General features: G+C 38.5%; 2 protein-coding genes and 1 pseudogene across 2 annotated transcripts; 2 read left to right on the top strand and 1 right to left on the bottom strand.

The window, feature by feature from the left end:
* Positions 1-11,765: 11,765 nt before the first annotated feature.
* Positions 11,766-13,236, top strand: LOC127500327 (extracellular calcium-sensing receptor-like). The gene is made up of 2 exons (XM_051871432.1): positions 11,766-12,136; positions 12,341-13,236. Exons 1-2 carry the CDS (start codon positions 11,819-11,821, stop codon positions 13,208-13,210), a joined length of 1,188 nt encoding a protein of 395 aa, XP_051727392.1. The 5' UTR covers positions 11,766-11,818; the 3' UTR covers positions 13,211-13,236.
* LOC127500326 (extracellular calcium-sensing receptor-like) lies at positions 13,236-15,873 on the top strand (annotated as a pseudogene).
* A 2,275-nt stretch (positions 15,874-18,148) lies between these two features.
* On the bottom strand, positions 18,149-19,279 carry LOC127499602 (vomeronasal type-2 receptor 26-like; the record flags this gene model as incomplete). Its single annotated transcript, XM_051869993.1, is given in 2 exon segments — positions 18,149-19,062; positions 19,150-19,279. Coding segments are annotated over 2 exon segments (1,044 nt in total), but the record flags the coding sequence as incomplete, so codon positions are not given.
* Between the last annotated feature and the right edge of the window lie 5,198 nt (positions 19,280-24,477).

A 24,477-nucleotide genomic window follows, 5' to 3' on the forward strand; every position in this document is an offset into this window, starting at 1 on the left:
TATTTCTTGCTAGGAGAAACATCGACACGGAAAGCTCCAGCCCAGCCCTTGAGACTACATCACATTTAAATGGCAGGGCATACGCAGCAACAGGTCAGGCTGGGACTGCACTGCACACAATGGCAGTGATCCAAGCCTGTCAAGCAGACCTGCTGAAAGACTTGGACCAGGGTCAGGGTCTTTTCCCTGATTCGGTTGCTGAGCTGCGGCGCACCACAGATTTGGCTCTGTGGGTGAGACATCTGTGGTGAACTTGGCGAGCATCGGGGAGAAAGAAAAGGTATTTCTTCTTGATGCCCCGGTTTCACCCTCTGAATTGTTCAGCACATCCGTCGAGGTGGTGGTCGGAAAATTGAGACAGGTGAAGGAGTGCTCCACTGCCTTTAAATCTTATATACCGTGCTGGACCGAGTCTGCGACCAGGGGGTCCTGGCCCGTCTCGGTTTGAGGACCGAAGACAAAAACTGCACACAAAGAAAAAGTGCTCACATCAGCTGTGGAATCAAAGAAAAGGAATGCCTGGAAATCTATTTGTAATTAAATCAATGCAAATGAACACACATCTACAAGAACAATACAACAACTTCAGGTAAGAACCTTCAGCTTTATTACCTTACTGTTTTGTGAAATCTTTGGGTTGTTACATTAAAGTAGTTATTCAATACATATGTTGTGGAAGAATATATATAAAAAAAATAAATAAAAAAAAATGCTGCTGACACTCGAAGAGAGCGGTTTAAGACTGGAGGAGGACCTGCAAATAAAGATACTAACCAGTTGGATGAATTACTGACAGGGATAATTGAGAGGCAGCAACTTTTGGAGAACATACAAGATATAATGACCATGATTTCCTGGAGGAAGACTAGAGCTACTCTAGGACTAAACTGAGGCTTAAATTAAACCTATAGGAGGCAGGTTTAACTTCGGATTAATGTTGTTTCAAAGAAGACACGTGTATATATAAAAATCATGGCATACACACACATATATGTATATTGACCTTCACTGGCATAGTCCAAGTAATCCATGTGTCTTCTTTGAAACACAACATTAATCTGAAGTTAAACCTGCCTCCTGGTAGGTTTATTGGTAACACTTTATTTTAAGGGTCCAGAATAATGCATTATTAAGCATCAATTAAAGATTAACTTGTTCACAATTAAGCATTAGTTAAGAATGAACACACTAGTAATTAATGATTAACTTTACATTTTAAGGGTCCTGAATTATGTATTAGTTAAACATAAATAAATTAGTAATTAATGATTTATTTGTTCACAATTATGCATTAGTTAAGCATGGACACAATGGTATTTATTGTTTAACTTAACATAGTAGGGTATATACATAGTAACATATTAGCATATTAGCCATTATTTAGAAATTATTAAACCACTGTTTCAGTGGTTTCACATGTATGCAGATATTTTTTGAGACGAGGAAAAAAAAGATCAGATAGGGAAAGCTTTGGCTTCGTGTGGATGTGGTCCCAATTCAGACGCTCCCTCCAGTGTACCAGAGTATGTCGATTTACCCTTATTAGCTAATAATTCTGATTATGTTCAAGATGGACACATTTCTAACATAGCTCTCCTCTGAGAAAACCTAGTGATCAGATGTTTTCAATCTCATCTGAAATGAGCAGTGTTGGGGGTAGCGCATTACAAGTAACATGCATAACTTAATCAGATTACTTTTTGATGTTACGAGTAAAGTAATGCATTACAAGTAACATGCATTACTTGATCAGTTTACTTTTTGATCTAACAAGTAATGCATTACAAGTAATGCGCATTACGTAATAAGATTACTTTTTAATGTTACGAGTAAAGTAATGGATTTAAAGTAATGTGCATTACGTAATCATATTACTTTTTGATGTAACGAGTAATGCATTACAAGTCACATACATTACATAATCACATTACTTTTTTGATAATGCAAATTACATTCTAATAACACAAATACATTTATTCACAGTCAAAAAAAGTTACTGCAGATGAAGTATTTTCAAAAACAACTGTCACAGTAATAGTATCTGTAGCAGTAATTGTAATTGTAGCAGAAAAATCGGTGCATGATGTCCACTACAGTGGACAGATGATTAATCAGAATTTTCTCCCAATCTAAAATCAATACTTGGAAAATTTAACTATAACATGACTCATTAGATATTGCTTTATGCTACGACAATTTTTTTTTTTTTTTTTTTTTTTACCTGCAAGAGTCTCCTAGGATAGAAGGAATGGATAGATATTCCAGAGCAACTTGGCATTTATGACTGGCCATCGGCCATCTTGGTTTGGAGGGGGAAAAATCGACAATACAATGGCTTGCCACTTGGTGGCAATGTATAGGATGATTCACTAGGGTCCACTGTAGAGGTTGATGTGCAACTATGGTTAAAGTTGCACAAATAACTGAAGAGAGTATGTTTTATGTCAGAGCAATAGCCTTGTGGGCAGCTTGATGACTCGTGCTGCAGTTTAGACAGCGCCGTCAGCGTTTTTTTACCTTTATAAATATCTTTATAAAATAAATGCTTTAAAGTGCCCCTATTATGGATTTTTGAAAATTACATTTCATGCAGTGTGTAAAGTAGCTGTATGTGAATGTAAACAGTCTGCAAAGTTGTAAAGTTAAAAAAAAGTTATTATCTCTCAAAAGAAAGAGTCAACTCTGAACCGCTTAAACAATTTGTTTGTAATTAAAATCCCATTTCCACAAAGTTCACATGTCACAGGTTAATACATTTGCATAACGCCGCCTACATTCTGCGTGGAAATCCCGCAAAAACTTCAACCTCTCTCAAACGTAGCTCATTAGTGTTGATAACATGTCAACAAGATGCTATGCTCTGCGCTGTGAAAGGAAATTCAGTTTATTTTCACTTCCAAAGGATGAGGCTGTGAAGAATCAGTGGTTAAAATGGGACAGTACCTGCTTAATTTGGACCAACTTGCTCCTCAGAATCACAACCTGTAAGTGTGATTAATTATTGATGTGTTTTATACAGAATGTTCAAAATACATAGTTTTGTGTATTAGCTATATTGTGTATGTCTCCGGAGCTGTAAGTGGTAGACCAGTTGCAACAGACTGGGCCATCTGGCCAATCAGAGCAGAAATTGTTTTTTGACCTTTGATGCATGTAAACCTGTTGTAGAAGACATCCTAAACAGGATCCTAAACCTTTCAAATAGCATAATAGGGGCACTATAAATGAAAAATTATCAATAGAGAATGATGGTAAAAACAAAGTGATACTTTTAAATATGAAACTAAAACTGCCAGTAGGTGGCGGTAAGTCACTGTCTTAATGAGTGATTCACCAAGTCATTCATTCATTCAGTAACGAAGCAAGTGGTGGTATTTACAAATGGGTCAATGAATAATTGACTGCCACAATTCATTCAAAGCCACAGATTCATTCATGAAACACCGCTGTGTGTTGCAGTTCTGCTGTGGCTTGTGTTGGCCCTTCTGGAGTGCAGGGCCAGAGCAGTAGGCACTTCAGTAAGTCTGGGTCATGCTCCAGATTCCATTACAAAAAAAAAACAAAAAAAAACTCCGCTCAACCTTCTAACATGGCTTTTCACAACGCTGCACCTCATAATGCAATGTCCACCTCCCCCAATGGTGGGCGCCGGCCTGTGTGAATGGCGACACGCATGCCAAGACACAGAGGACTACCCTCGCCCCACCAGTAAGACATCCACCTGACATCCCTGGGGTCCTCCTATCTTTCAGCCCTGTCAACAATACCTTCAATCGAAAAATGGACAGTAGTAGGATTGAGACAAGCACTGATTAATGCAGATATGCAGTTCTCGCTTAAGTTAAACAAGCCCAGCTGTACAACCTATACGTCTCCCTACAACAAACTATCCTCTCTCCTATTTCCACCTCTGACTCCAAAGCAGCTAAGAGAGCAAGCAAAGCCCACAAGGCCCCAAACTTTTATCTCTCAACATCACCACGGCGGAGCGGACGGGGCTGAAGTGTACAAGGCGTTGTTGAGGACCACCAACGGTCAGGGTTGGAGAGTAACGGAATACATGTAATGGCATTGCGTAATCAGGATACAAAAATCCAGTAACTGTAATTCGTTACAATTATGTAAAAAAAAAAACCGTAGTAATCAGATTACAGTTACTTTTTGAAAAAAGGGGGATACTATAGGGATTACAATCATTTCATTTAAAACTAAATAAATAATTATTTTTGCCATAATAACACATATTAAGCGCTGCTTGATTATACAGTATTTCCTGGTTCTGTTGCCAGTGATGACTCACGTGCATGCACAAATAACACCCATCTAGACATCTCCTCAGATGCAGATTGAATCACTGCTGCTAGTTGAAACGATGCTGTCCGCGGGGAAAAACACTTTCAATTCATGGAAATTTCGCTGCTATTTTGTTTTCAAAGAAGAAAATGCAAACGACATAGTTGTACAGTGCAAACTCTGCCTTCCAGCTAGGAAAACACTTTCTTTATCAAAGGACTAAAAGATAATCTGTAATACCATACTGTAGCCACTAGATATACAAGTAAGTCTGTATAGCCCTTTACATATATATATTCAGGGCTGTGTCAATGAGACATGATTGCTTAGTTTTAATAGGTTTTAAAAGTAACCAAAATGCTAAACATTAAAATTAAAGCGGAACAAACATAAACAGAAATGTTTGATTCAAGCTTGTTCAGTTTGTTTATGATCTGATGTGACTTTTATATTTTTAAGCTCTAAACAACAACAACAATAATAATATTGCAATGAGAAGAAATAATTAAAATTAAATTAAAAAATGCAATTTATTTAAAGTAAAGTTGACCCCCAAATTTCTCTTTCTTTCTTTCTTATATATATATATATATATATATATATATATATATATATATATATATATATATATGTGTGTGTGTGACTTTGAAGTAATCCAAAAGTAATCAGATTACATTACTTTCATATTGTGGTACTCGGATTATGTTACTGAATACTTTTTTTATGAAGTAATTTGTAACTGTAACGGAATACATTTTTAAAGTAACCCTCCCAAGCCTGCCAACGGTCCTCTCTGGAGTGGACTCGTGGACTGAGGTGGACTCTGGAGCGGACTCTTGGCTTGAAGTGGGCTCTGGAGCAAACTCATGGGCTGGAGAGGGCTCTGGAGTAGATTCATGGGCTGGATCTGGTTCTGGAGTGGACTCATGAACTGAAACGCAGTGAATGGCCCAAACACACCAAATGGCCATTGCCGTAACGATGACCAATTGTCAGGGGGACCACCTCTGGACCCCTTTGATGACACTGCAGAGATACCAGCTGCCCGCACCGACATCAGTGGTGTGTCTTCTAGACTTGAAGTCTAGAAGCACCAGTCTCAAACACCTAGGGGATGCCTTAATGGTTTCATGTGCAATGTTCATGATGACCAGGAACACTGACCTTGGCGTCCATGACGGCTGAAGGCTCTGGCGTAACACCTATGATGGCTGGAGACTTTGGCATATCATCCATGATGGCTGGAGGTTCTGGCATTGCGGCCATGTTGGCTGGAGGTTCTGGCGTGGCAGCCATGTTTGCTGGAGGTTCGGGTGTGGGGGACATGTTTAAGGGAAGCATCCTCCTCTACTTCCCCAACAGTGAAGGAGGACCCACTCCACAACAGTGCATAATCCAAAAATTAAATCAGCGACCCTCGAGGACCATCACGGATGAGCTTAGATTGATAATGTTAATTGAGTCCATAACAAAAGAAATCGATAAAAGCATAGTCTGGTTGGTTGGTTAAATATGCAATGTCCAGAAAATCTTGAATGTGGTCTTTGAGGGAGCGATTACCCTGGTGTAGATGAACTAAAGACACCGCTGGATCCATTGTGGCTTGGTATTCTGTAATCAACTGCAAAGGGACACGAAGGCTGAGGATCCAAATGCTGTGTTTAATGAAAGAGTAATCCACAAAAAAGGTCCAAAAACAGGCAAAGGTCAAATACCGCCAAGACAGTCCAAACAGCAAAAAGGTTTGCCTCCCAATCAAAGTCCTTTGATATCCAGCAGAGCACCCAGGTCCCTACATCCTCAGGTGCTAAGATACAAAAGAATGGCCAAAATGCCCCTGCTAGGGAGAGTAGGCAGTGTAAGGATAGAAGGGTGAGACAAAGGAAGGGCAGAAATCACCCCGAGAGCAACCACAAACAGGGTAAGCAAAATAGAACTAGAACATCTAGAAGAGAGGACAATGAAGATTTAGCAGAAATCTGAGACAGACTCCTTTGAAGCCTTCAAAGACTGCAAGTCAGAGGAGCACATCTCAACTGACACAGACCTCCTTAACATAACCAGGTCTGGCCCCTTCTTCTCCACCTAACATCTCAGAGGAGAACAGCCCAGGGAAAGGGGGGTATCCCATAACTGAACAGGGTCGTCAGAGTTAGCAGAAACTCAGTCCCTGTATTTTGTCAGGCTTCACCTTCATGCTGCTGATAATACAGCAGTCAGTTGACAATCTTGTCACCAAGTGAGCTGGTTTGGGACTCCTTTATTTGGTTTCCTGCAAAATTTGCTTTTGTTTCTGCTAAACATTTTCCAATGTTTACTCTGAACACTCTTTACAGAATCTAAACTAGCTTTTAGGCTATCTTTAGGACAATTTAATTTCCTTCCCCACATACACTATATTGCCAAAAGTTTTGGGACGCCTGCCTTTACGTGCACATGAACTTTAATGACATCCCATTCTTAATCTGTAGGGTTTAATATGGAGTTGGCCCACCCTTTGCAGCTATAACAGCCTAAACTCTTCTGGGAAGGCTTTCCACAAGGTTTAGTGTGTTTATGGGAATTTTTGACCATTCTTCTTGAAGCGCATTTGTGAAGTCAGGCACTGATGTTGGCGAGAAGGCCTGGCTCGCAGACTCTGCTCTGATTCATCCCAAATGTTTTCTATCAGGTTGAGGTCAGGACTCTGTGCAGGCCAGACAAGTTCCTCCACACCAAACTCGCTCATCCATGTCTTTATGGACCTTGCTTTGTGCATTGGTGCGCAGTCATGTTGGAACAGGAAGGGGCCATCCCCAAACTGTTCCCACAAAGTTGGGAGCATGAAATTGTCCAAAATGTCTTGGTATGCCGAAGCATTAAGAGTTCCTTTCACTCGAACTAAGGGGCCAAGCCCAACCCCTGAAAAACAACCCCACACCATAATCCCCCCTCCACCAAACTTTACACTTGGCACAATGCAGTCAGGCAAGTACCGTTCTCCTGGCAACCGCCAAACTCAGACTCGTCCATGGGATTGCAAGACAGAGAAGCATAATTCGTCACTCCAGAGAACATTGGAGGAACCCATTCTTTCACAAATGTTTGTAGAAGCAGTCTGCATGTCTAGGTGCTTGATTTTATACACCTGTGGCCATGGAAGTGATTGGAACACCTGAATTAAATGATTTGGAAGGGTGTCCCAATACGTTTGGAAATATAGTGTAGGTTCCTTCTCCAGATAGTTTCTAATCTGCTTAGAAATCATTCTAATAGTAGTTGAACATAGACCTACATAAACTATGTTCAGCCATATTTTACGTCCATGCCAATGGTCAAAAGGAGGGGGTGAGGTGTGTGTGTTTTCTTCCTGCTGTTTCTTCTAGTGCACTGTCCAGATCATCAATGTCCAGGTCTTTGATTTGCACAAGGAGGGGGGATGTAGTGATCAGCAGGCAGACATGAGGGCAGACTCCCCTCATCACATCAGTAGTCCCCTTTCATCTGCCATGATGGAAAGCACAGGACTCCAAAACTCATACCTCCAAAAGAAGTTACACAAACAAGGAACTAGGTGGACTAGGAGATAAGCCTGCAAAGACAATTGCCTTACCACTTGTGCAAGGGAAGAATGGTGACATTAGCATGTCATTGAACAGACTAATCCAATCACCATTTTCCTCATTGTTCACACCAGTCCCTCAGTCCTGAGACCTGAGGTGTTAACGGCCACTGACTCCACTCACCAGACAGGTTTTGCCATGTGGCTTGAAGCCACAAAAGATATATTTTTTATATAAATATGGAAAACAATGGACAAAATGGAGCAAATCTTGTATATACAGAACTGTATATACTTAAAGAGTGTTGTTTGTGTACATGCAAAATATACAAACTTACCTATTAAGGTACACATGAATGCATAGGTAAAAGTTCAACACAACCCAATGATGTTTGGACTTTTTTTTCAGCACAATGCCAAGGTTTGGAAAGTGAATTATGTATAGGAAAAACCTTAAAGACATTGTTCTAAACATGAACTTTAAACTATGCAAATGAACCTCATGCAAGAGAGGGGCCATCCAGTGGCCACCTCTGACAGCATCAGCCAGTCAAAACACTGGATCAAAAGAGTGTGAATTTGCCTTTCTCAAGATATTAAAAGGCTTGTCTCTGAGACAAAGAATGGTTCTAGTTTCTGGGTTGCTGCAGTTTCTCATTCTGGTTCCATGGTTCCTGCTCCAGTTCCGGTCCCAAGATGTGCTAAGCTAAGTCCAACTCTATGGAGTTGTGAAGTTGCTCTCTCAAGACTCTGAAGCTTTAAAGAGAGAAACAAGGAAGTTCTACAAGAAGTGAGTTTGGGAAGTTTGAAAACTGCAACGGAGACAACGACGACAAGCTTAGCCCCCATCTTCAAAATATCTTCTGCACCAACTTCAAAATCCTCTCATCAGATCCTCCATATCTGTGTGTTCCCCCGAAACTGCACTGACTTCAGTATCTAAAGATTGTTCTGTCTGCATGTCCCGAGAATAAGGCCGGTTTCACACTGCAAGCGTAAGCAGCACGTGAGCAGCGCATATTTTTTTCGGCGTGCATGCCAGTGTGATGCATTCACGGATGCATTCACACTGGCAGCAGGAGCAGCGTGTAAGCATCAAGCATGAGCGTCGCGTAAGCAGCAGTGAAGCGGGGGTTTCGGCTCAGAGTCTATTTTTGCTGCGCTGCTGACTCTCAATTAAAGTGAAAGCACACTTTTGATGGACAAAATAAATATAATTTCACACAAAAAGTGTTCAAAATGCACAGAATAAGCATGTCTAATGTGTTTTAACAAGAATTTGGGTATGACAGAAAAGAAAATTAAGAATCAAAAATATATAGAAGATTTACTCATTTAAACTTGTTTTTAATTATTCAGTTTGGGTTAAAGTAAAAAAACTAAAGTAAACTAGCCAGAAAATATGATATATAAACATTCTTTTAGTTATTACACAGACAGCTATATAGGCTCTAGCATACCCAAATCAAACCCGAGTTTGCTGGCTTTTTTCACCGAGTTTGCTGTCTTGTAAACATGTACGCGGCAGATGATGTAAAACACAAAGCTTACCTCATTCATGTGCAGCAATGGATGACACGGGGCTTTTATTTATTTATTTTTATTTATTTATTTACATTTATATGCGAATGTTGTACACCTCCCCATGTTAACAAACGTTCAAGACTATCAAGTTTATAAATGACCAGCTTATAAAAACAAATTTATAGCTGTCTTTGTAAAGAAATGCTCACTTTATATGTAGCTTCGAGCCGCTGCTGTGACGCTGTGCAAACGCTTCTAGTGTGAATACTCGCGCGATGTAGTTACGCTCACGCGCCGCTTAAGCTTGCAGTGTGAAACAGGCGTAAGGATCAGAGACATCAGAACCTTCAAATTCAAGGCTTCCTCATGTGCGTGTTCCAGGAAAAAGACCTTCTCTGTGCTTCAAGAGTTCAACGTTAAAGTACTTTGTGAAGTCTGTGAAACGGATTCCAACTCTTTTCTTCCCACTGGAATGCTGCCAGCACAACAAGTGGGAGACGTCGCCCTCGGATTCAACACAACCAGGCAGACGTAAATATCACTTACCAAACCTCTTTCCAGAGGCCGTGGCATTAGTGTATATTGTCAGTATATGATTATCTAATTTGCATTAGATTTTGCATAGCTGATATCAGTTAATAACAAATAATCTCTCGATTTATTTGTTAAATTCAGAATAAGATTGACCTTATTTCTTCTAGAGAAACTACAGTTTATCTTTCCACGAGATTAACTTGTAACTGCCATAGTAACATCCAACTCATTTACTTGCATTTATCACTCTTTTTGCACTTTATCCATTCAGTAGTTGTTAGTTACTCTTGTCTATCCTTTTGTTAATAAAATCCTTTTATTACACACGTGTCTTCCTTGTGTTGTTAATACAGTACGAGGCTCTAACAATATCTCACAAATCCTTCAGATTGGTCATATTATGAACTTCCTCCAATTGATATAATTCTAATTAAGTCCACAGTCTTCCATGATTGTTCTTTATTGTCAAGGTGAAATTCCTTGGCAGGTGCCCCGTAATATTGGAAGGAATCATCTGACACTCTCGCACTCACCTTAGGTGACGTGACCAAAAATTCAATATTAATATTAATACTAAATATTAATATTAATAACTGAGACCATAAATCACAACATTTGTGGTGCCTTCGTGTGAGGCTAATCCAAAATCATTTCATCAGAATTATTGGACTTAAGTACAAATCAAGAGAATGTCACCTCGTATGCATGGTTTATTTTACCCCATCTAGTTTCCTGATTTAATATAGGTTGACTTAATGCTCACTAAATCCACACTATCTCTAATACTGCTTTCAAGCGGTCTTTGTGGCTTAGCGTATACCATCATTCATCACTTTCAGGAACTTACTGTGCCCCAATTTCGCATCATGTCTAGGAAAAGTTACATTAATTAGATGTTATGTATAATTTCTTTGTAAAATGTGTTGCACATTTTATTGGTGCAGAGACTGCAAAATGAAGCACTACAATCATGCAGTGATTGAGTGTGTCCCATTGAGTAAACAAAAATCTTAAAACATTGCGGTCTTCACTCCCACTTGAACAGTCAAACTCCAGAAATATGTCATGTAAGTAGACAAGTGGTCAATTGCAAAAACCAGGCCCCATGTGTACTTGCAGTCTTGTGGACTTACAATGGCCGCAGCATGTGTGTTTCTATTAAGCTCACAGGGCCGTAGGACAGGTTTGCCCAATCCTGTTCCATCCTTTTAAGAACCCGTTTTTCCATAAAGGAATAGTTCACCTCAAAATGAAATTTCTTAAGACCCATATAACATTTAAAATGTCTTATTTATATACAAATACCCAGCAGAACTTAGGTGAGAGGCTTAAATGTTTGACCATTTTAGAATCGCAAACATTGTAATCATTTTAAATTAAATGTTTAAAGGTGGTCTCATGACTGAATCAGGTGTGCATTACCATTGGGTCAAAGAAGCTTGGTACATAAAAGATTGACAGCAGGAGTTGTAAATGCTATTGGTTTGTGTGCTTCCTTGTGAAAAGTTAAGGCCATCCCTTGATCACAGATTGTATATATATATGCATGCTGCTTGCTGTACCCACCATTTGTCTGTGTCAGTTATGGCACAACTGTATGCAGCTCTTCTCACATTTTGGCCTCTACTGTGTATTTGTGTGCAGAGCCAGTCTAATGGGAAAGATAAGTGCATCTATCAGGGAGATGAGGATACTTACAGCTTTTACCAGGGAGGAGATGTGGTTTTGGGAGGGATTTTTCCTTTACATTCCAGCACAATACCATTGGTTTCTTCTTTCACGACCAAACCTAAGCTAATCAAATATAAATTGTGCGTCATGGTTTCTTCTTCTGAAAGATGAGAATAATAGAACTGTTTAGATATCGTATTAACTGATGTATTTGGCCTCATTTTAAATAGGTTATCTAATGCATTTAATACAGTTATGTGTGAAATCTGTTGCAGCTTTACCCCTCGAGCACTGAGGTGGATGCAGACAATGATCTTTGCTGTGAGAGAAATAAACCAGCGGCAAGACCTTTTGCCAAACCTATCTCTGGGCTACCACATCAGGGACAGCGGTGATGACATACCTGTATCTGTAAAGAGGTCTCTTCTCTTGGTCAATGGACAGCCAGAGAGGGGCAGTGGACAAAGCTGTGAAGACACACAAAAGCAGCCGAGCCCTGTAATTGTGGGAGAGGCATCATCAGGAGTCTCCATGGCTGTTCTGAGAACTCTAGGCTCATTCAAAATACCTTTAGTAAAACAAAATCATTTAACATTATTTTATGTTTTCTCACTTTGTCTTGGTAATGCATTTCATGAACTTGATGCATGTTGTCTGATTATTTAGATTCACCTATAGTCAATATATATAGACAATTTTATTGAGTTTTATTAGAGTTAATATCAATTTTTAATTTTTTTAATGTTTACTAAAATGTTGTGTTTTTCCATATTTTAGGTGAGCTACTTTGCATCCTGTTCCTGTCTCAGTAACAAGAGAGAGTTTCCAGCATTCATGCGGACAATGCCAAGTGATCTATTTCAGATTAAAGCTTTAGTAAAACTTGTTCATTATTTTCAATGGACATGGGTCGGGGTGATTGGTGTGGATACAGACTATGCTCGATTTGCCATCCAGCTCTTCCTGAAAGAGTCAGAAAGATTTAATATTTGTCCTGCTTATGTTCGCATTTATCCTGTTGCATTGACGCAAGATGCAGCGGAGGAAATTGTGAACATTTTAAAATCTTCTTCTGCCACAGTCATAATTAACTTCTCTGTGGACTCATATCTGCATGGTATCCTGAAAGAGTGCAGACAGCAAAATCTCACACATCTTCAGTGGATTGCCAGTGAGGCCTGGGCCACATCAAAAGTCCTCTGGGAGGATTTTGATGATCTGTTAAAGGGAACATTGGGGTTTGCCATACGGAGAGCTGATATCCCACATCTTGGCAGTTACCTCAGAAGAGTAAATGTTTCTGTTGCGCAGATGTCCAATTTTCTTTCTGAGTTTTGGGAAGAGACTTTTCATTGTCGGCTGAATGGGTCCTTAAACACCCATGTACATGGAGAAGGTGTACAGAACTGGCCACCCTGCAATGGCAGTGAGAGTTTGGATGATGTGTACACTCTTTATTCTGATGTGTCACAACTAAGAGTGTCCTACAACGTTTATAAGGCTGTGTATCTAATTGCACATGCATTACATGACATGAGCATATGTGTCCCAGGAAAGGGCCCCTTTCAGAATGGGACATGTGGGAGTCTGTATCAAATTCTGCCATGGCAGGTGTATGTCTACTTTACATTCTCTGCCTATATATAATTATGTATTTAATGTGTGTATTTAATGTTTACTTTGCATAATCTTGTCTTCCTATCTTCATCTAAGCTCCTGCACTACATGAAACAAACAAATTTCACAACATTAGGGGAAGAGGTCAGATTTGATGACAACGGTGATCCAATTGCATCATACGATGAATATGATGAACTGGCAAAAAGGGTCTGATGGCTCCCTTCAACTAGTGAGGGTGGGATTCTATGATGCCTCCCTTGAAGATAACAAGGACCTATTGATAGATGAGCCAGCAATTATGTGGCACAGAGGTGAGAAGGTGTGTGCCATCCCACTCATCACCAGATATTGTTTACTTTTTCTCCAACTCTACTTAATGTTTATGGCTGAACTAAGAAGAATCCAGTTTTGTAATTTGAAATGGAAATGCACTTTCTATTTTATTTATTTATTTATTTCTTAAATGTATACACATTTGAATATATTATACATATGCAATTTTTGCTGTTTTATATAGATGATCTAGCAACATTTTAGGTTTTTATATTGGTCAGTTAATTAGATGAGTGATTATCTGTCTGTCTATTTCTCTGTGCAAGGAAAGTACTTAATGATACGCACTCTTACAGAGTTCAAACTATGTAGTGTTTTTCTACTGCTTGTTCTGTTGTGGTCATTAGGCACCAGAATCGTTGTGCAGTCAAAGCTGTCTGCCAGGCTCCAGGAAGGCCAGGCAAAAAGGAAAGCCAGTCTGCTGCTTTGACTGCATACCATGTGCCGAAGGAGAGATCAGTAATCAATCAGGTGTGAATTTCCTCACAGCTCCACAATTAATGATATTTCAAGAAGAAAGAATGTTGGTTTTATGCTCCCTTATTTCCCCAATTTTTCCACAGACTCACTTGATTGTCTAACATGTTCAAAGGAAACATGGCCAAACCAAGCCCAAGACCAGTGCATTCCCAAAACATTAGAGTTTTTGTCCTTTCAGGAGCCCTTGGGAATAATCCTATGGGCATTTTCAGCATTCGGGGCCTGTGCAGCATTAGCAGTGCTTGGTGTGTTTATAATGTACAGGAAAACACCAGTCATACGAGGAAACAATATGGAGTTAAGTTTCCTTCTCCTCCTGTTCCTCTGCGCATGCTTTCTGATTGGCCTGACATTCATAGGGAAGCCCACTGACTGGTTATGCCGGATTCGCTATCCAGCCTTTGGAATCAGCTGTACTCTCTGTATTTCATGTATTTTGGCAAAAACTGTGGTAGTTTTAATGGCTTTTAGGGCCACCATCCCTGGTAGTAATGTCATGAAGTGGTTTGGCCCTGCTAAACAAAGATCAAGTGTAATCTTGTGCACTTGTGTGCAAGCACTTATTTGCATCATATGGTTAACAACTAAGCCTCCTGTTGCTATATATAACACCAAGTTCATGAGTGCAACTATAATTGTTGAATGTGCTGTAGGATCTGAAATTGGATTTTGGTGTGTGTTAGGATATATCGGTTTCCTATCTTCTTTGTGTTTCTTATTAGCATTTTTGGCCAGAAAACTACCAGACAACTTTAATGAGGCTAAATTCATCACATTCAGCATGCTTATATTTTTTGCCGTGTGGATAACCTTCATTCCAGTTTATGTGAGCTCTCGTGGAAAGTATATGGTTGCTGTTCATGTCTTTGCTATTCTAGCTTCTGCCTTCGGTCTCTTGCTGTGTATATTTGCTCCTAAATGTTATATTGTACTTCTAAAACCAGAGAGAAATGACAAAAAGCGTATGATGAAATAGTACTCAAATAAAATCAGTTAGGCCAACACATCAAAAAAAATATACAATAAAAAGATTTCATGACTTGGATAAATTGCCTGGTTATTAAACCTTTTTAAATGTATTTTGTTGTTGCTATTGTTGTTATTACAAACCACAGAATTCACACTACTGTTCCAGAAAAATTCCAATCTGGGAAATTTACACAATATTAAGTTTTGTTTTTTTGTTTTTTTTTTCCCCACTTATTATTAGTGGTAGAAGAAAATGATTTTTTTTTTTTTTTTTTTTTTTTACAGTTCACCTAAATGTGTTCTTGAATACTTTGTATTTAGGATTAAGGGAGAAAGTTGTTTTAATGCTTAGAAATAAAATGATTTCAGCACAAGACATGGTAGTTGATGTGCAAGCTAACATTTCAAACTCAATCACCAGGCTATACTAAAACATATAACTTTTTACTATGACTTGTATGTTTCTACATACGTGATCATCATGTACAATAGACTACAACAGCATTTTGAGACGCAGATAATATAACATTTTTAATACAAACCCCATTTCCATTAAAGTTAAACCAAGATTATGTGATTTGTTAATTCTCTGGAACCTGACAAAAGTACAAAGAAAAGATTTCCAGTGTTTTCACTGAACAACTTTATTGTATTTTGTAAGAATAAACAAATTTTGATGGCTGCGACGCACTCCAAATAAGTTGGGACAGAGCCATGTTTACCACTGTGTCACATCACCTTTCCTTTTAATTACAATTTTTTTTAACATTTGGGAATTGAGGATACTAATTGTTGCCGTTTTGCAAGTGGAATTTTTACCCAGTCTCACCTGATACAAGACATCTGCACAACAGTCTGTGGTCATCGTTGTCTGATTTTCCTTTTCATGATGGGCCATACATTTTCAATAAGAGTAAGATCTGGACTGCAGGCAGGAAGTCAGGCACATCCACTCTGCGGTGTAGAGTGTCTAGAAACCACTCTGATGTATCACATGCAGAATGAGGCTTGGCATTGTCTTGCTACCCAGGAAAGATGTCATCTTGATGGCAGATTATGTCTGTACAATTCAAATATATGCCTCCATGTAAATGGTACCTTCACACAAACGCAAGTCACCCATGCCGTTTGCACTGATGCACCCCCATACCATGACAGATGTTTTCTTTTGCACCTGTCGCTGATGAAAGTCTGGATGGTCACTTTCGTCTTGGGACTGAGAACTTGATGTCCATTTTTTCCAAAAACAAGCTGAAACATTGACTCATCTGACCACAGCACACATTTCCACTGTCTTTTAGACCATCTGAGATGAGCTCGGGCCCAGAGAACTCTGCATAGAATCAATGTATAGCTTTCTCCTTGTGTAACAGAGATTCGAGTTGCATTTCTCGATGCAGCGTCAGACTGTTAAGTGACAACTGTTTTCCAAAGTACTCCCAAGTCCATGTGGCTATATTTAACCCTTAAATGCATGAATGTTTCGCCAATCATTGTTTCATATTCGGGTCTTTAGCGACCCGGATCTATATCTAACACGGATGGATCTCTACCTGTCGCGATAATATATAACTCCCCTAATATTAGAATAACCATTACAGAAGAATAAAATAAAACATATTTTGTTACCTTTTGGAACTTGGAAGGGTTCATTTTGAGCAGATATTTTATGCCATCATCACTGTCCTCGTCAGAGCTCATTTCCCAGTACATTCAGCAAATGATAGTTTTGATAATATGTTTGAGATCGCGAATATGAGCCCATTTGCAATCTCAAACATATTCTCAAAACTATAATTTTCAACATCTTCAAAATCAATATTTTTTGATCGCTGATAGCTTCAACAGATCCTCCATCAAGTGACAGTGACAGTCATATTTGATTGCATTCAGTACTTGCTCTGCAGTAAATTGCTGAGCCATTTCATGTTTTGCCTATTCTTTCGTTTTCCGTCAAAATGAAACGTCACTTCTTCATTGTGTATCAGACATTGCCACCTTGTGGAATAAAGGTGAACTGCACTTATTCCCGTATATTAATATAAGTACACTGATACACACCTCGGGTCGTTAGCGACCCTATACAATTTTTACAAAAAATGAATAGGAGAATAGGCATTCTTTTATAATTTTATGATTTTTTTCTTGTTATAATCTTTATAATGAATTGATTGAGGAATACTAAGAAGGTTGATGTCTAACTTTAAAAAATGAATGAGGAAAGGGGTAGCGAATGATGTCCCAGGTCAATAAAGACCAGTATGCATTTAAGGTTTAACACAGTAGCATGACTAAAGCAATGACATCTGAGGGCTCAAAGGTCATGCACAACTGAGGTGTTCTACCTTGCCCTATATGGACTGAGATTTCTCTGGATTTCCTGAATCTTTTTACAATATTTTGTATTGTAGATGGTGAAAGACATAAATTCTTTGCAATCTTGTATTGAGAAATGTGATTTTTGAATTGTTTGACAATTCTCTCGTGACATTTGGCACAAAGTGGTGAGCCATGACCCATCTTTTCTTGCAAAGACTGAGAAGCTCTTTTACACCCAAACACGATACCCTCACCTATTACCAATTCACCTGCTAGTTGTGGACTGTTTAAAAACAGTTTAACTTGGATATTATATAATATTTTCACTTTTATTTTGCCTCTGTTCAAACATTTTTGGAGTGTGTTGCAGCCAAAATTTGTTTATATTCACAAAATGCAATTATGATGGTCAGTGAAAACATTGGACAATTTTTCCCAACTTTTCTGGAAATGGGGTTTGTAAATAATAAAAACACATTTATTTGTAATGTTTGTTTATTTCCCATTTATGCTGTTAAACAACAACAGTACACTACACCTCCATCACCCACTGACAACAGCATAAAATAATATTGGTTAGCTTGCTAATACTTGTTGAGGTCTGGGCACTAAATAGCATTTATGATTAAATCACATCATTGTGATCTTAGCATGTATTTTCAAAATTTGAGAAACAATGTTTATTGAATTACAGACATTTTTTTTTACAACCTCTGGTATACTGAGGCATTTTATATAGATTGCATTAATAGCTGCCCTTTTCCACTCTCTTCTTGTCAATGCACAAATACATAGGCAGGTATTGGCAAATAATGACATAACATTAATATCCAACTGTTTTGGTTTTTACATCATGTAGCTACCTCAAAGGCTAGCCTTTTGAAATTTCCCCAACAAGTGCTTTTTAGTGTTTTTCTCTGGTTTTATGAGAATAATGTAACATTTCGGCACAAATATACAAAGCAATAAGCCAAAGGTAGATGACAAAATTGCAAAAATCTCTACTGCAACTGTGTACTTGCCAGGTGAACTAATATAAGCAGGTATAAATGTTACCCAGACAACACAAAATATAAGCATACTGAATGAGATGAATTTTGCCTCATTAAAATTGTCTGGTAGTTTTCTAGCTAAAAATGCCAAAATCAAACATATTGCTGAAAGAAGACCAATATATCCTAAAACTGCATAAAATGCAACATCTGAACCTGTGTTACATTCTAAAATTATCTTTTTATTGTAATACTTAAGAGCTTTTTCTGGAAATGGTGGGTTTATTATAAGCCATAGTACGCAGATGACTATTTGAATTGCAGTGCATGAGAACACAATAACTCTTTGTTGTACTGGCCCAAACTTTCCAGCCAATTTATTTCCTGGTAATGTGGCTCTAAAAGCAGTAACAACTACTATGGTTTTCCCCAAAACACAAGAAATGCAGAGAGCAAAAGTAACTCCAAATGCTGTATGACGTAGCATACATGACCACATTGTTGGCTCACCAATGAATGTAAGAGGACAAAGAAAGCAAAAGAACAGTGAAACAAGTAATAGTGAGCTCAGCTCTGAATTGTTAGCTTTCACTATAGGTGTTTCTCTAAAGTGTATGAAGACAGTCATAATCGCTACAGTAAGACTGGCTCCAAAGAGTGACAGAGCAGTCAGAATAATCCCCATTGTCTCTGTATATGATAGAAACTCTGTAATTTTCATGACACACTTGTCTCGTCTCTCATTTGACCAGTATTCTTCAGGACAAAGAGTGCAGTCTGCTGCTCCTATAAAATACATAACAAATATTATATTGAAGCATTTAATAATATTTAAAATATGTAAATGTAGTGCAGATGAATGGGAAACTGTACCTGTTGTATTTGATATTGAACCATCAGCACATGGGATGCAGTCAAAGCAGCAAACAGGCCGTCCTTTTATTTGTGCTTTTCTTGTGCCATTTGGGCAGGTGTCTGAGCATACTGCTTTGGGAATCTGTCAAATGAATATATTTTATATATATATATATATATATATATATATATCCATCAATAAGAGCATAAGAATAGAGAGAGAATGTTGAATTAGCAGAGCATTAGCACAACTGTACATAAAATATCCACACAACATATTGGGAGACATATCAGAGCTCAAAATAGGACAAACTGTTGGTGTGTGTCTTGCTAGCACATCAGTGACCAGGACAGCAAGTCTTTTTGGTCTTTAGCTGCCTAAACCACTGCAGAATTAAATATGCAAGTCGACTCTCCTGTTTCCACCAAAATTGTTTCTCGGGAGCTCCACAGGGTCAACATTCATGGTCACTCGTGCCAAACGTCGGTTTCAATGGTGCCAGTATTGGAAATCTTGGGCTGAGGATAATGTGAAACATGTATTGTTCTCTGATGAGTCCACCTTCACTGTCTTTCCTACATGTGGCAGAGTTACGGTGTGGAGAAGCCCCAAAGAAATGTACTACCCAGTCTGTTGTGTGCCCAGGGTAAGGAACAGGGATGGATCAGTGATGGCTTGGGCTGCAATATCATGCCATTCCCTAGGCCTACTACTTATGCTAAATGGTCACGGCACTGCCAAGGACTACCAAACCATTCTTGAGGACCATGTGCACCCTCAAAGTGGTGGTGTGTATTAAGATGATGCACAAATACACACAGCAAGACTAGTGGCAGAGGGGTTTGATGAACATGAAGTTGAAGTTGAACATCTCCATGGTCTGCACAGTGACCACATATGAATATTATTGAGCTACTTTGGGGTGTTTTGGATGAGCAAGTTATGAAACGTTTTCCTCCACCAGCATCACATAATGACCTGGCCACTGTTCTGCAAGAGGAATGGCTCAAAATCCCTCTGGCCATAGTGCAAGACTTGTATCTGTCATTCCCAAGATGAATTGATAAAAAAAGAAGGCACACTATTCTAATAAATTATTGTAGTCTAAAACCAGGTTTCATCAATTCCTATATATATGTTTTATGTACCGAATTTCCTGTGTTCCAGCGGATGTTGTCCTCTTTAACTGTAAGTTTATATGTTCCTTCTGTAGATGTACTGAAATAGCCCACAGTTACATGTTGTACCTCCCCCTCTCTTAGCTGCCAGTTTATGACCTCGTAGGATGCAGGTGGGTCTCCGTTCTCATCAAAGAACACATTTTCTCCATATCCATCTACAAAAGATACCCTCTGTAACTGATCGTTGACCTTGGAATGAAGTATAATATAGTTAAGTATAAGACTCTGTAGTTAAACTGTTGAATTATGACTTTTAAATGTTAAAATTAATTAAACCATTTTCTCACCAGTTTAGGAGTTATCTGGGATACATTTAGGCACTGTCTCAAAATATTATTTTCACCCTTTTGACAAAACAGCAATTTATGAATAGCATGTGCAATTGCATACACAGCTTGATACACATTATATGTTACTCTTACTTGTGTTACATCAAAGAATTTGTCTGTGTAATTTAGTTTTTCTTCTCCTGTGCACACTTGGCTGTTACGTGTAACATTTGCAGATGGCAGTGGCTCACAATTAAGACATGGCTTACAGCCAACCATTGTTTCCCAAAAGTCACTGACAAAAGAAGATTGTGAAGGAGAATAAGGACTGATGTTTTTCAGGTAAGGTCCTAGTTTGGGCATAGCCATCTTCCGTACCACAAATCCAACTGTACCTCCAAAAGACTTGAATATTTCAGGGGTAGAAGGCCTTGCTGCAGTTACCCAGGCTTCACTTGCAATCCACTGGATTCCTGTGATGTTTTGTTTCACAATTTCTTTCATTAGGGGATAGAGATCTCCCTCTGGTACAAAAGCCAGGATCACTTTTACCGTCGATTGTTTTATCATTTCAACAACTTCAATGATTTTACTTTGGGGATATGTTCTTAAAACTGTGCCTACAAATGCAATGCAAACTCCCATTTTATCCACCTCCTTTATGAAAGCTGAAATCCCATTTCTTCCATAATCATTGTCAGATTGCAAAGCTCCAATCCAAGTCCATCCATATCGTTTTACAAGGGAGGCTAAGGCTTTTGCTTGGTAGTAGTCACTTGGAATTGTACGAAAAAATGATGGATATTTTCTTCTGTCACTCAGACATGCACATGTTGAAAAGTAACTTACCTAGATTAAATTAAAACATTAAACATAGTATAAATTATACAGGTAATTGACTTTATTACATGATCAGGAACACTTAATTGCAATTACATTGCAGGATTGATTAATTTTAACATTACCATTGGCACATTGAATGGTCCAAGTGTTCCAGCAACAGCTAAGGACTGTGATGATCCTGATTCAGCTACAAGAGCTGTAAGAGGAAGGTGACACTGAGTTGTAGATTCCTCTTCTTTCTGCTCACTCATCAGTGTGAAAGACGCACGCAAAACATTAGTGGGAGAAGCACAAGAATCCATTATTTTATAGCCCAAAGAAATGTTAGGAAGCAAACCCTCATCTTGGTTTATTTCATCTATTGCAAACATCATTACTTGAGTCCAGCGAAAGGCACGTAGGTCAAATCTGTTCAATAAATTTGACAAGAAAAACAATGCATTGCCAATAATATCATATTTGAATCACAAACATGCCTTTGAACTTACCCTGTACAATTAATCCTTTGCATTTTTCTCTCAAAAGAGGCAATTACATTTTCTTGTTTATTAAAAATGGGAAAAATTCCTCCAATCATTATGTCCCCTGCTTTAAAAATACTAGGCATTTCAAATTTACCAAGCAGCTGGCATGCTGAGCCAGTGTATACGTATAGCAGAGAGCAAAATAGCAAAATATTAAAGCTTTCCATCGCTGATCATGGTTCAGAGAGCATAAGACTGAGTTGTGTCTCTGTTATATACAGTAGCTCTTCTACCCATAGTGAATATTGGCCCATTATCACTTGAAGGTTTTCCCTGGTGAGATGGTAGAGCACAAGGGTGCACAGTTCTCATTTTGTAAATGTGTAAATTCATTCATTCATTCATCTCAAACTGGTTTCTTGAACATGACAATGAGTTCACTAAAATTTAGGCATCACTGAACTTTAGGAGCATTAGAGACAGTCTGGGCGGGATGCTTTCTAGTGTGTGAAAGAGGGGTTTAAACATCAGAGTTATTTTTGGGAATAGAAATTATTATTATTATTATTATTATTATTATTATAAATAACACTCATTAGCATCCAGATGGACCACACATATTTTTATTAATATAATTGATGCATAAGCAACAATCAGGACGAAAAAAAGAGAAAAACATAGAGTCACACTGATAGAGCAAGCAATAATTTTGGACAGTTTGTGTAAGATTTTTTCAATGAGTAAAGGAACATATTGTAAAGCACCGCTCACTCGACACGTCTGTTTCAGAACTTCTACACGCAACCGCGCTCATGATAAGGTGCACGAGCGCCAGGCATGTTCTCTGTGAGACGTTCTAACAATAAATATAAATACCTTTGGATATAATAACGTACTGGTTCTATCACTGACGGACGCACATAATCTTCAGGAACATTAACATCTGTTCTTGCTCCACTTCACCTGCCAGTAAATGCCTCGCTTTTTAATAGCTCTGCTGCCGCCATGTTTCCAACACCTGGCCCCGCCTTGACGCAATGATTGACAGGGCGGGACGGGGACGTGATCATAGATATACATAATAAAGGCTAGACGTCTCGTCCGCGCTGCTGGCCAATGGAGGTCGACGTCCGCACCTGGCGGCCATCTTGTAACAGTCAGCTCGCTCACTCGTAACATTGTGTTTTAATGGTGCATGTACTTTTTAAATAACCAATTTTCCACCGATTTTCAAACTGTTTGGTTTGTTATAAACGTCAGAGATCTACTTATGACACTGCATACTTATGAATAATTATAACCATGGACTTCCATATGAAAATAACATTGAACAGGACAGATAGGTGCAATGAATACACATGCACAAGGTATTTATGTTAAATCAATATATAGGCTACTAAAACTCAGTGTACAGAATGGCAACATGAGATATATATATATATATATATATATATATATATACATACACACTTTTATAATATGAATATTACTATTATAATAAAATAATTTGAATTATTACATGTTTATTTTAACTTCTTCAGGGTTGCTCCATTTACTAGGCTTTTCCCCTCAACATTGCACTGTGCCTACACTGTTCCAAAAAAAAAAAAAAAAGAAAAAGAAAAGGTGTCCAAAAGAAACATTCTGCGATTGTCTAAACAAACTTGTAAAAAGCTTTGGGTCAACAACAATCTTTTAATACTATTATGTCATAGCCCCACTGTTCCTGTGTAACAGGACCTGTATTGTACATACATCCACTAAGTAACTAACGATTATCCCAAATATAATCATAATATTGTCATATCTTACAGGTGAAAGGTGATCCCACGGGCTCTCGTTTTGAGACTACGGCGATTGGAGCATCCATAGGCTGCACAAAAGTCTGGCATCTTCTCCTATAAAGCCAGCAATTTCCTGTATCATAATGTAAGATGTTTTTAAAAAACCAAACCGATTGGAAATCATGTGCGACTTAACTTATATTGAAAAGAAGAGCAATTCTGCCTCTCCCACTGATGTAAAATTGCTGGGTAGCAGCTAAACTGTAACTACTAGGTCTCACTCAAAGCTTCTTGTTATTAGCCAGCTAATAACTACAACCACATCCACAAAGATTGTAATTTAGACAAAAGATTAGTTGTCATAAAATCATTATTGGTGTCAGTAAAACCTATATAATTAAACAGCTCGATTGTGGTCTCAGCCTTGATAACTTGCGCAAGTAGCCGTGATACAGAACTATGCTGCACGATTAAGTCGTTTTTTGGAAAGAAAAGCTGCAATTTCAACATGTTCAAGCATCCAGAATTATAGCCACGTTAATAACGTTTGTAAGAAACCAAACCATTTGTAAATCCGTCAAGATTTCAGCGAGATAAGAGTATTTGTGTTCGTGCAGATCACTCACCTTACATCAGATACCACAGAGCCCGCCAGAAAGCTTGCCTGTGACAAGATGGCCGTCGGTGATGACGTTAGAGACTCCGCCGTAAGACATCTAGCCTTTATTATGTATATCTATGGACGTGATCAGCTCGGAATGCATTTTCATTTCCGCATTGAATTTCGCTACATATATTGCGGGA

This window comes from Ctenopharyngodon idella, chromosome 18 (genome assembly GCF_019924925.1).
Source record: "Ctenopharyngodon idella isolate HZGC_01 chromosome 18, HZGC01, whole genome shotgun sequence".
NCBI lineage: Eukaryota > Metazoa > Chordata > Actinopteri > Cypriniformes > Xenocyprididae > Ctenopharyngodon > Ctenopharyngodon idella.